At 43.9% G+C, this 14465-nt stretch overlaps 1 protein-coding gene across 2 annotated transcripts in view; it reads right to left on the reverse strand.

Annotated features, from left to right (window-relative positions):
• Positions 1–14465, reverse strand: part of LOC129861027 (plexin-D1-like) — a 130763-nt gene that overhangs the window by 62816 nt on the left and 53482 nt on the right. For both annotated transcript variants that reach the window (XM_055932058.1, XM_055932059.1), the window contains exons 13-14: positions 10638–10783; positions 6036–6141 (exon numbers count right to left, since the gene is read on the reverse strand). In XM_055932058.1, coding sequence (XP_055788033.1) covers positions 6036–6141; positions 10638–10783 — 252 coding nt within the window. The remainder of the gene's footprint in view (positions 1–6035; positions 6142–10637; positions 10784–14465) is intronic.

Below are 14465 nucleotides of genomic sequence, written 5' to 3' on the forward strand. Positions count from 1 at the left end.
TCACAGTACTGTAAGGTATGAGTGTTATACAATACATGTTGATGAGAACTAGAACCCCCACAGGACTGTACAGAATGAGTGTTATACTATACATGTTGATGAGAACTAGAACCCTCACAGTACTGTACAGTATGAGTGTTATACTATACATGTTGATGATAACTAGAACCCCCACAGTACTGTACAGTATGAATGATTATACAATGCATGTTGATGAGAACTAGAAACCCCACAACACTGTACAGTATGAGTGATTAAACTATACATGTTGATGAGAACTAGAACCCCCACAGTACTGTACATTATGAGTGATTTTACAATACATGTTGATGAGAACTAGAACCCTCACAGTACTGTATAGTATGAGTGATTATACTATACATGTTGATGAGAACTAGAACCCTCACAGTACTGTACAGTATGAGTGATTATATTATACATGTTGATGAGAACTAGAACCCCCACAGTACTGTACAGAATGAGTGGTTATATTATACATGTTGATGAGAACTAGAACCCCCACAGTACTGTACAGTACGAGTGATTATACTATACATGTTGATGAGAACTAGAACCCTCACAGTACTGTACAGTATGAGTGATTATACTATACATGTTGATTAGAACTAGAACCCTCACAGTACTGTATAGTATGAGTGATTTTACAATGCATGTTGATGAGAACTAGAACCCTCACAGTACTTTACAGTATGAGATATTATATTATACATGTTGATGAGAACTAGACCCCCCACAGTACTGTACAGTATGAGTGATTATACTATACATGTTGATGATAACTAGAACCCCCACAGTACTGTACAGTATGAGTGATTTTACAATGCATGTTGATGAGAACTAGAACCCCCACAACACTGTACAGTATGAGTGATTAAACTATACATGTTGATGAGAACTAGAACCCCCACAGTACTGTACAGTATGAGTGATTATAATATACATGTTGATGATAACTAGAACCCCCACAGTACTGTACAGTATGAGTGATGATATTATACATGTTGATGAGAACTAGAACCCTCACAGTACTGTACAGTATGAATGATTATATTTACATGTTGATGAGAACTAGAACCCTCACAGTACTGTACAGTATGAATGATTATACAATACATGTTGATGAGAACTAGAACCCCCACAGTACTGTACAGTATGAATGATTATACAATACATGTTGATGAGAACTAGAACCCTCACAGTACTGTATAGTATGAGTGATTATACAATACATGTTGATGAGAACTAGAACCCTCACAGTACTTTACAGTATGAGATATTATATTATACATGTTGATGAGAACTAGACCCCCCACAGTACTGTACAGTATGAGTGATTATACTATACATGTTGATGATAACTAGAACCCCCACAGTACTGTACAGTATGAGTGATTTTACAATACATGTTGATGAGAACTAGAACCCCCACAACACTGTACAGTATGAGTGATTAAACTATACATGTTGATGAGAACTAGAACCCCCACAGTACTGTACAGTATGAGTGATTATAATATACATGTTGATGAGAACTAGAACCCCCACAGTACTGTACAGTATGAGTGTTATACTATACATGTTGATGAGAACTAGAACCCTCACAGTACTGTACAGTATGAGTGTTATACTATACATGTTGATGATAACTAGAACCCCCACAGTACTGTACAGTATGAGTGATGATATTATACATGTTGATGAGAACTAGAACCCTCACAGTACTGTACAGTATGAATGATTATATTGTACATGTTGATGAGAACTAGAACCCTCACAGTACTGTACAGTATGAATGATTATACAATACATGTTGATGAGAACTAGAACCCTCACAGTACTGTACAGTATGAATGATTATACAATACATGTTGATGAGAACTAGAACCCCCACAGTACTGTACAGTATGAGTGATGATATTATACATGTTGATGAGAACTAGAACCCTCACAGTACTGTACAGTATGAATGATTATATTGTACATGTTGATGAGAACTAGAACCCTCACAGTACTGTACAGTATGAATGATTATACAATACATGTTGATGAGAACTAGAACCCTCACAGTACTGTACAGTATGAATGATTATACAATACATGTTGATGAGAACTAGAACCCTCACAGTACTGTATAGTATGAGTGATTGAGTGCCCAGATGGCATCCCTAGCCGCGTCTTCAGAGCATGCGCAGACCAGCTGGCTGGTGTGTTCACAGATATATTCAATCTCTCCCTATCCTAGTCTGTTGTCCCCACATGCTTCAAGATGGCCACCATTGTCCCTGTACCTAAGAAAGCAACGGTAATTGAACTAAATGCTATCACTCCGTAGCACTCACCTCTCTCATCATGAAGTGCTTTGAGAGACTAGTCAAGGATCATATCACCTCCACCTTACCTGACTCCCTAGACCCACTTCAATTTGCTTACCGCCCCAATAGATCCACAAACGATCCAATCGCCATCACACTGCACACTGCCCTGACCCATCTGGACAAGAGGCATACCTATGTAAGAATGCTGTTCATTGACTACAGCTCAGCATTCAACACCATAGTACCCTCCAAGCTCATCATCAAGCTCGAGGCCCTGGGACTCGACCCCACCCTGTGCAACTGGGTCGTGGACTTCCTGACGGGTCGCCCCCAGATTTGTGAAGCTAGGAAACAACACCTATTCGCTGATCCTCAACACTGGGGCCCCACAAGGGTGCATGCTAAGCCCCCTCCTGTACTGCCTGTTCCTCCTGTACTCCCTGTTCAACCATGACTGCGTGGCCAAGCACGCCTCCAACTCAATCATCAAGTTTGCAGATGACACAACAGTAGTAGGCTTGATTACCAACAACGATGAGACAGCCTACAGGGAGGAAGTGAGAGCTCTGGGTGTGGTGCCAGTGTGGTGTCACTCAATGTCAACAAAACTATGGAGATGATCGTGGACTTCAGGAAACAGCAGAGGGAGCATCCCTCCATCCACATCGATGGGACCGCAGTGGAGAAGGTGGAAAGCTTCAAGTTCCTTGGCGTACATGTCACTGACAAACTGAAATGGTCCACCCACACAGACAGTGTGGTGAAGAAGGCGCAACAGCGCCTCTTCAACCTCAGGAGACTGAAGAAATTTGGCTTAACATCTAAAACCATCACAAACGTTTACAATTGAGAGCATCCTGTCGGGCTGTGTCACCGCCTGGTATGGCAACTGCACAGCCCACAACTGCAAAGCACTCCAGAGGGTGGTGCGGTCTGAGCAACTCATTACCGGGGGCAAACTTTCCACCCTCCTGGACACTTACACCACCCGATGTCACAGGAAGGCCAAAAAGATCATCAAGGACATCAACCACCCGAATCACTGCCTGTTCACCCCGCTATCATCCAGAAGGCGAGGTCAGCACAGGTGCGTCAAAGCTGGGACCGAGAGACTGAAAAACAGCTTCTATCTCAAGACCATCAAACTGCTAAATAGCCATCACTAGCACATCAGAGGCGACTACCTATAGATATAGATTAGGAATCACTGGCCACTTTAAGGAAATGGATCACTATCCACTTGAATAATGTTGCGTATCTAGCATTACTCATCTCATATGTATAAACCGCACTCCACACTATTCTACGGTATCTTAGTCACTTCTAAATTGTGTTTACATATTGCATCACCCATTTCATATGTATATACTGTATTTTATTCTAGACTACACCACTGACTGTTAAACAGCCGTCCCTAGCACATCAGAGGCTGCTGCCTGTAGACATAGATTAGGAATCACTGGCCACTTTAAGGAAATGAAATATTAGTCACTTTAATAATATCTCTGTATATTGCATTACTTATCTCATATGTGTAAACTGTACTCTATACTATTCTATGGTATCTTAATCACTTTAATTGTGTGTAAATATTGCATCACCCATCTCATATGTATATACTGTATTCCGTACTATGCCACTGTATCTTAGTCCAATGCTGCTGTGACGTATATGTATATATAATTTGTAAGTCGCTCTGGATAAGAGCGTCTGCTAAATGACTTAAATGTAAATGTAAATATATTCTTAATTCATTCCTTACTTGGATGTACGTGTATTTTGGGTATATGTTGTGAAACTGTTAGATATTGTTAAATATTAAATATTACTGCACTGTCGGAGCTAGAAACACAAGCATTTTGCTACACCCGCAGTAACATCTGCTAAACACGTGTATGTGACCAATAACATTTGATTTGATTTGATTTGACACCAGTGGAGGCTGCTGAGGGGAGCATGGCTCGTAATAAAGGCTGAAACGGAGCAAATGGAATGGCATCAAACACATGGAAACCATGTGTTTGACGTATTTGATACCATTCCACTTATTCCACTCCAGTCATTATCATGAGCCCATCCTCCCTAATTAAGGTGCCACCAACCTCCTGTGACACACACACACACACACCTCAAATGCTCAAGTGTAGCTGCACGTTGTACATTTACCCTGTTTAAAGGTCTCTTATTTCTCCTGTTTTTTTTCTTTCTTTTTTCTTATTAGTTCTACTATTTTAACATTGAATACAGCACTGTTGGATAGGGCTTGCAGGCTAAGCTTTTCACTCTACTGGTGCATGTGACAATATAAAACTTGAAACACACACACACACACACACACACACACACACACACACACACACACACACACACACACACACACACACACACACACACACAGGTCCCTGGGGCTAAGACGAATATCCCAATACAGCTATACAGCATCAGCATTCCGGAGACTGCCGAAGCTTCTCTCCCCTCTGTGAACCTTGCCTCCAGGGAAGACCTCTCATTCTCACTGACAGGATTCACTTCCTGTGTGTGTGTGAACAAGCAGAGATTTCTATTGTGTGTGTGTGTGTGTGTGTGTGTGTGTGTAAGGTGGATGCAGATGTTTCCGGCCCGAGGTGCAGAGGAAGGAGGTGCAGAGGAGGTGCCCATCCTGTCTCCGTTTGGATCTGAACCGTTATCCCTTTTCCTCAGAATCCCCTCCATCCCCTTTCTCCCTTTCTTTCCCTCACACCCTGGAGAAGCAACCCCGAAAGTGGTAGGGGACCGCAAGGGGTTCCCACAAGCCTAAAAAACATTTGTTGTTTTGCATGTTCAACACCCTCTTGTCTCCAAGTCTGTTATTTATCACTGAGATCATGACTCACAAGCAGAAGCCTTTCTTAAAAGTGACTGAAATTTCCCAACATCCCAGTTGAATTAAAAATAAACTCTTTGTCCATAAACAAAAAGAAACAGAGGATTTAGTTGTGTATTTCCAGTCTGTGTAGTCCTAATCCAATAGGAGACTGTGTGGGTCAAGGTCAATCAGCAGAAGAAGCAGCCGGACTCCTCGGTTTGTAATGAATTCAAAGAGGAGGACATTTCAACAAGGTCCATGCTTGTTTTTGCTGGCACCGAGTTCTGCATGGCAATAGTGCTTAGTTGCAGTTCTGATGAATGTTTGAAGATTCCCACACATTTGCATTCCTGAATATCATAAGACAAATCTGCTAACATTCAACTGACACATTGGGAACACTTTCCCAGTATGAACAAGGACTAGGGACTGGGGAGAGACGGAGGGACAGACGAGGGAAAAGAAAGGATGGATAGATTGTGGATTTAACTAGCAAGAGACAGACTACGAGCAAAGAAATACTGAAAATAAATAAATAGGAGGAAGAACATGTAAAGACAGGTCAGGGAGAAGGAGAGAAAAAAGGAGGAAGGAGGAGAGAGAGAACGAGAGGGAGAGAGAGAGGGAAACGAGAGAGACAGAATGAGAGGGAGAGAGAGAGAGGGAAAAGAGTGGACAGAGAGAGAAAAAGAGAGCGAGAGAGAGAGAGAGAGAGAAAGCGAGACAGAAAGACAGAGAGAGAGAGAAAGAAAAGGGGAATGAGGGAAAGTATGAGGGAGAGAAACAGAGAAGACAGTCATTAAATAGATTAAATAGAGAAAAAGAGAGAGGATTGACAACAGGAACACACTCACCAAGTATGAGAAGACGTCTTTGGACACCCCCATTGCATTCTGGTTCACGGTAACTCTGACGACATAATTTGTGGGATCAAAGGTATGCCCAGTAACACACACCAGCCTGTAGATGGAACACAACATTGTGATGACAGTGAACACGATCAATAGGAACCATCATTAACAATCATCACAAATTCCACTGGAACATCACAGCCTGTTGGCAACTGCCTTTAAGGATGTTTCTGTGTCAACTGTGTGGATCATGTTTTTTTTTCTTTGTCAAGAGTTTCAGGGGCATCATGAAGCACAAAAATCTGATACGACAGAAAGTGCAGATGGCTGGGGGGTTGTCCGTAAGTTCGAGAATTTTTGCATTTTTCCAACACTTGAAACACATTTTTCCTGCAATCTAGACACATAATCATTATGCTTAATTCTATGTAAAAAATATGTAATTTCTTTCTGCATATCTAAGCATACCTTTTGGGCTGTCTGTATCCTCCTGTGGTCATAAAAAAAAATGCTTCTTTGCATCTCTAACATCTGGGTAAAAGACTGAAAGGAATACGTCTTATTCAGTACATTTAGTAATTACTTACTAATTTCGAAGCAGGACAAATCTGAGGGGGTACATGCCCCTGTGCCCCCTCTGATGTGTTTCACAACTTTTATAACAAAGCTAAACAGACAATAAAATAGAAATCCTTAGAGGTTTTGTAATAATGTCTATGCGCAGTACCGTACAGTGTTGACTAAACCCAGTGGAGTAATAATGTCTATGCTCAGTACTGTACAGTGTTGGCTAAACCCAGTGGAGTAATAATGTCTATGCTCAGTACTGTACAGTGTTGGCTAAACCCAGTGGAGTAATAATGTCTATGCTCAGTACTGTACAGTGTTGGCTAAACCCAGTGGAGTAATAATGTCTATGCTCAGTACTGTACAGTGTTGACTAAACCCAGTGGAGTAATAATGTCTATGCTCAGTACTGTACAGTGTTGACGAAACCCAGTGGAGTAATAATGTCTATGCTCAGTACTGTACAGTGTTGACTAAACCCAGTGGAGTAATAATGTCTATGCTCAGTACTGTACAGTGTTGACTAAACCCAGTGGAGTAATAATGTCTATGCTCAGTACTGTACAGTGTTGACGAAACCCAGTGGAGTAATAATGTCTATGCTCAGTACTGTACAGTGTTGACTAAACCCAGTGGAGTAATAATGTCTATGCTCAGTACTGTACAGTGTTGACTAAACCCAGTGGAGTAATAATGTCTATGCTCAGTACTGTACAGTGTTGACGAAACCCAGTGGAGTAATAATGTCTATGCTCAGTACTGTACAGTGTTGACTAAACCCAGTGGAGTAATAATGTCTATGCTCAGTACTGTACAGTGTTGGCTAAACCCAGTGGAGTAATAATGTCTATGCTCAGTACTGTACAGTGTTGACGAAACCCAGTGGAGTAATAATGTCTATGCTCAGTACTGTACAGTGTTGACTAAACCCAGTGGAGTAATAATGTCTATGCTCAGTACTGTACACTGTTGGCCAGTGTACAGAAGTCCCCCTCCCAGTGGAGGGGGACTTCAAAGCCTGCTGTTCCAGATGCAGTTAACCACAGAGGGGATCAACGAGCTGACTGGATGTTTGTTTGTTTTATCACCTCATAGCTGTAATTAAGCCTCATGTCATAATACAGTATTGGGACCAGAGGGAAGCAGTAGGATTAATCACACAGTGATGGCGCAACAGAGAACATTTTGGAAGGCCTGTATGTGCTGTGTCTCTATGTGCTTTGGCCCTGCCAGTCAGAGGAGTTGGCTAAAGCAGACAGTACAGATCTGGGACCAGGCTATGATCTAATGACTCCCCACAGAAATAAACAAAGGGGGAATCATGACCCCCCCTACCTCAATCCCACATGGCTCAAAGCCCATATCTCCACTATCCTCTAGTGGGGAACGTGTGGGCAGTTTATTTAGTCAGGTGGCAGGTCCTATAGTGCTCCTGGTTACCTGGCAACCCAAACAGGGGTCTAGTCGCTGACTAACAGGAGACTAAATCCTCTGATGAGGGTCTAAACCTTTTATAAATGTGAGGCAGGTACCACAGAGAAGGGGCAGAACCAGAAATGGGGCCAGGCACAAGGCTGGGTATGGCACGGTATGGCTGTGTATGGCTGGGTATGGCTGGGTTGGGCTGAAGGAATGGTTCTGATGAGGATCCCTGAGCTCATAAAGATGGATCAAGTAGATAAATATGAAATCTAGCTAATGAAGTCCATCCAAGTCTGTATTATTACAGTAGATACTGTAGCTGTGTCAAAGGTGACTGGTGTTGTTGATGCAGTCTAATCCCGTGCAGAGCCCACCCTGTCTCTGTAAAACCAGCCACCAAGCCAGGCAGTAAGGCAGTAAGACAGCCAGCCAGTAAGGCAGCCAGGCTGTAAGGCACAGCACTGACTGACCCTCGTACTACATTCCTTCACCGCCAAGAAAGGAAATATTTTAGCTTTCAGTGGGGGATGTTTTGACTCCATGGGCAATGTCTCTGGATATTTACCCAGAGAGGAGGACCAGGATAATCAGCAACTGAGCCTGAGGAAGGCGGTGTGTGTGTGTGTGCGTGCGTGTGTGTGTGCGTGCGTGTGTGTGTGCGTGCGTGCGAGCGAGCGAGAGAGAGAGAGGAGCCAACCAGGATGCAAAAGAGACATGAAAGAGTGATGAAGGATTGGGTAGGAAGTAGGCAGCTTGAACTGCTGGAACTTCTACTCTTAAACCAAGAGACGTGTCCAGAGTGGGTCATGTAAATGTACTACACTTAATGAGGTGCCCCTACCTAACCCATATTATTAATGAACACGTTCTGACTTTAACTCTCTCTCTCCAGAGCAGCACAAGTCCCTCTCACAGCTCTGACCCCTTGACCTCTCAGCACACGAACGGACACCTGTCTCAACAGCCATGGCGGCAGCGAGGTCACCAATGTCGGTGTGTGTGTCTATTCAGTGCGTGAATCTGCTGTCAGACACACTGACATGTTTTGATTTGTCAGCACCGCTCCCTCCAAGGAGGAAACATTTAGCAGTCATAACAACCAGCTCAGCGAATCAATGAAGGACGAGCAAGTAGGGTGAGGTCATACTGGGTGTGAAATCTGATTAGCTGGGTTTGGAGCGATCTGGAGCGTGTGTGTGTTTGGGAGAGTGTGTGAGACGTGTGTAGTAATAATAATAATTCATAACACAGAACACAGACAACAATCAAAGCTATATACAGTGTCGTCAGATCCGGATGACAGTATAACTGAATTAACAGAGGTTATTTTCTGAACAGCTCAGTCTTTAGCTGTTCCTTAAACGAGCGCAGAGACTCTGCAGCCCTGACAGTGACTGGAAGTGCGTTCCACAGACGAGGAGACACACAACTGAAAGCCCTGCCACCCATAGTTTTTAGTCTGCTGTGGGGCTGCTTAAAAGGAGATGGACCTGGAGGAGTGAAGGGTGCGTGTGGGGCAGGAGGGTAGCATGAGGTCAGACAGGTACTTGGGTCCAGAGTTGTGAATAGCTTGGTAGGTATGATCCAGGATTTGAAAGTCAATGCGTGAGCTCATGGGGCGCCAGTGGAGGCTGAACAGCGCTGGTGTGATGTGCTCACGGGGGAGGTGTGGGTGAGGACACATGCAGCACAGTTCTGGACATATTGTAGCCTGTTTGGACGCCTAGCAGATGTGCCAACAAAAAGGGCATTACAATAGTCCAGACAGGATGAGATAAAGGTGTGGATGAGTCACTCAGCTGCAGGCTGTGACAGCATAAGTCTTAACCTGGCAATGTTCTGTAGATGGAAAAATTGGTCACACTTTTGATTTGGGCCTCAAACAAGAGCTTGAGTAGTGACAGCCAGGTAAGACCTGCGGGTTACCCCAACACTGGTCTGTATTCTAATACAGCCTGATTGGCTCCAGTGGAGAGGGACCAGATAAACATTTCCATCCATGGAACATTATGGAAATTGGTATGGAAGTTTTTATGTGGTTCTAGAGTTACGGTGTTTCCATGGAATACTATGTGCAGTGTTTAACCCAGGGTTTTTCTGTTTCCTTGGTGATAATGTTGTGGTCTTGAATTATCTCTTTTATGGTAATGGAACGGTTTAAAGCGAATAGTAGTGTTCTATAAAGGCGTTCTATATTTAAGCAATAAGGCACGAGGGGGTGTGGTATATGGCCAATATACCACGGCCTTGGGCTGTTCTTAGGCACGACGCATTGCAGAGCTCCTAGACACAGCCCTTAGCCGTGGTATGTTGGCCATATACCACACCCCCTCGTGCTTCGTTGCTATTATAAACTAGTTACCAACGTAATTAGAGCAGTAAAAATAAATGTTTTGTCATACCCGTGGTATACGGTCTGATATACCACGGCTGTCAGCTAATCAGCATTCAGTGCTCGAACCACCCAGTTTATAATATGATTCAAAACAATTAACAAAAATTTTTTGTTTGTGAACTTCTGACACTTGTGCACAAAGTCACTGAATGACTGAATAAATGAATGCATGTATCAACCAATTAATGAATGAATCAATCAATCATAAGAAATGTACTTACTGTACAGAGACAGTGTATTGGTAAGGCAGGATTTTACATGGAACCATCCCGATGGAGACCTTCACCACGTCAGCCCTGCGGCCCATGTTCCTGCCTTGCACCGTGAGCAGGGTGCCCCCCTCCAACGGTCCACTCAGGGGGGAGATCTGTGGAAAAAGAGAGAGAAGGAAAGAGGGATAAGTGCCTGCATATATTCATCTTGAGCTCAAGATTCAGATATAATTGAGAGAGACACATTCCCTCCACTCAGTTTGGGGTCAGGTTTAATATAGAGGGCTCTTCAGTCAGTACCTCTCTGAGCTACAGGCCTGTATCTGTATGTGTACTCTGAAACCTGAGTAGTTCTTCCAGGACTCAAGTGAGACTGAGAGCGAGAGAGCTACAGTATATAGAGAGTCAGAGAGGAGTGGTACATCGTCAAGGTGAAGGTAGCCTAGTGGTTAAGAGCGTTGGGCGAGTAATCGAAAGGTTCGAATCCCTGAGCAGACTCTGTAATAAATCTGTCGATGTCCCCTTGAACAAGGCATTTAACCATAACTGCTCCTGTAAATTGTTCTGTATAAGAGCATCTGCTAAATTACTAAAATGTAAAGTGAGAGAGCAATAAGCAGGAAAGACGGAGAGGTAGATGGAAGGGAGTGGGAGTGGTACAGATATTGAGCTGTTAGAGTGAATAGGGTGAAGAGAGAGATAAACAGGGGAGAATATGAAGACGGGGAAGAGAGATCAACAGGGGAGAATATGAAGACGGGGAAGAGAGATCAACAGGGGAGAATATGAAGACGGGGAAGAGAGATCAACAGGGGAGAATATGAAGACGGGGAAGAGAGAGATCAACAGGGGAGAATATGAAGACGGGGAAGAGAGAGATCAACAGGGGACAATATGAAGATGGAGAAGAGAGATCAACAGGGGAGAATATGAAGACGGGGAAGAGAGATCAACAGGGGAGAATATGAAGACGGGGAAGAGAGATCAACAGGGGAGAATATGAAGACGGGGAAGAGAGATCAACAGGGGAGAATATGAAGACGGGGAAGAGAGAGATTAACAGGGGAGAATATGAAGACGGGGAGGAGAGAGATCAACAGGGGAGAATATGAAGACGGGGAAGAGAGAGATTAACAGGGGAGAACATGAAACGGGGAAGAGAGGGTAGTGAGGGTGAGAGATAGAGCAAATCTACAGCGAGGGAGCCAGCCTATATTCCCATTCTTCCAGTAGCCTATTGTCCCTACAGTATTTGAAATTCCTTTGTCATATTATGATCAGAAGCATGCTCTCACACATCAATTCAACCTTGACCTTGCTTCTCCCAGCGTTCCTCTAAGGAGCCATGAAGAGAGAATATCACCACGGAAACACAACCACCGAGATAGCTATCTCTGACTCCCAGGCAAAAGCAATCTACCATCAACTCCCAGTGTAGCGTAGCTAGCTAGTTTAGAAAATCCTACCATGGAGACACAGGGAGGTTGCTCCTATGGGCTGATCTGAGGTCAGCTTTGTTTCCCCCCCCACTCATGTTCAAGATTAGACTTGGGGGTGGAAAAACTGGTCATAGTGTCTAAGGGCAACCTCTAGAGGCTCCAGGGGTTCCTGTAATCTTGGCATCATGCCTCCCAGAGTGACCATTTCCCTGTCTGTCCCGAGGTCACTGTGACCCCTCCGTGAGTTATTAGCCTGGCTCGAGCTAGCTGCAGATCTATCACACATAAAAACAGTGCTTCCACTTGATCTGGGTGAGAGGGGAGGGGGTGGGTCCACATTAAGAAAAGTATTTATAAGTATTCATGTGATTGACAGCTGAGATACACAAACATTGTGCTTCCAAGCTAAAGTGAGAAATGAGGACATAGTGTGTAAGTTACACTTCTATTACCATGTAAAAGCAAACAGTTATAAATTCACCAAGAACCCAGATCCGCAGCCAACGTGAGTAAAACATTTAAAAGTGTTAACCATCGCAAGGATGCCGGCCCAGATGGCATCCCTAGCCGCGTCCTCAGAGCATGCGCAGACCAGCTGAATCGTGTGTTTACGGACATATTCAATCAATCCCTATCCCAGTCTGCTGTTCCCACATGCTTCAAGAGGGCCACCATTGTTCCTGTTCCCAAGAAAGCTAAGGTAACTGAGCTAAATGACTATCGCCCCGTAGCACTCACTGTAATCATGAATTGCTTTGATAGACAAGTCAAGGATCATATCACCTCCACCCTACCTGACACCCTAGACCCACTCCAATTTTCTTACCGCCCCAATAGGTCCACAGAAGACGCAATCGCAATCACACTGCACACTGCACACTGCCCTAACCCATCTGGACAAGAGGAATACCTATGTAAGAATGCTGTTCATCGACTACAGCTAAGCATTCAACACCATAGTACCTTCCAAACTCGTCATTAAGCATGAGATCTTGGAACTCGACCCCACCCTGTGCAACTGCGTCCTGGACTTTATGACAGGCCGTCCCCAGGTGGTGAGGGTAGGAAACAACATCTCCACACCGCTGATCCTCAACACTGGGGCCCCACAAGGGTACGTTCTCAGCCCTCTCCTGTACTCCCTGTTCACCCATGACTGCGTGGCCATGCACGCCTCCAACTCAATCATCAAGTTTGCAGACGGCTTGATTACCAACAACAACAAGACGGCCTACAGGGAGGAGGTGAGGGACCTCGGCATGTGGTGTCAGGAAAATAACCTCACACTCAATGTCAACAAAACAAAGGAGATGATCGTGGACTTCAGGAAACAGCAGAGGGAGCAGCCCCCTATACACATTGACGGGACAGTAGTGGAGAAGGTGGAAAGCTTCAAGTTCCTCTGCGTACACATCACGGACAAACTGAAATGGTCCACCCACACAGACAACGTGGTGAAGAAGGCGCAACAGCGCCTCTTCAACTTCAGGAGGCTGAAGAAATTTGGCTTGTCACCAAAAACACTAACAAACTTTTACAGATAGATGCACAATCGAGAGCATCCTGTCGGGCTGTATCACCACCTGGTATGGCAACTGCTCTGCCCACAACCGTAACGCTCTCCAGAGGGTAGTGAGGTCTGTACAACGCATCACCGGGGGCAAACTACCTGGGAAGGCCAAAAAGATCATCAAGGACAACAACCACCCGAGCCACTGCCTGTTCACCCCGCTATCATCCAGAAGGCGAGGTAAGTACAGGTGCATCAAAGCTGGGAACGAGAGACTGAAAAACAGCTTCTATCTCAAGGCCATCAGACTGTTAAACAGCTAACACTAACATTGAGTGGCTGCTGCCAACATACTGACTCAACTCAGGCACTTTAATAATGGGAATTGGATATAATAAATGTATCACTAGTCACTTTAAACAATGCCACTTTATATAATGTTTACATACCCTACATTACTCATCTCATATGTATATACTGTACTCTATACCATCCACTGCATCTTGCCATCTTGATGTAATGTATCACTAGTCACTTTAAACAATGCCACTTTATATAACGTTTACATACCCTACATTACTCATCTCATATGTATATACTGTACTCTATACCATCTACTGCATCTTGCCTATGCCATTCGGCCATCGCTCATTCATATATTTTTATGTACATATTCTTATTCATTCCTTTCCTGTGTGTATAAGGTAGTTGTGAAATTGTTAGATTTTTTGTTAGATAATACTGCATGGTCGAAACTAGAAGCACAAGCATTTCGCTACACTCTGCTAACCATGTGTATGTGACCAATACAATTTGATTTGATTTGATTTGTATAAGACCAACAGGGTGATTGGTGCAAGTGTTTGGTTATACAAAGCGTTTGACCTT

Source organism: Salvelinus fontinalis, chromosome 8, assembly GCF_029448725.1.
Source record: "Salvelinus fontinalis isolate EN_2023a chromosome 8, ASM2944872v1, whole genome shotgun sequence".
In the NCBI taxonomy this organism is placed as follows: Eukaryota; Metazoa; Chordata; class Actinopteri; order Salmoniformes; family Salmonidae; genus Salvelinus; species Salvelinus fontinalis.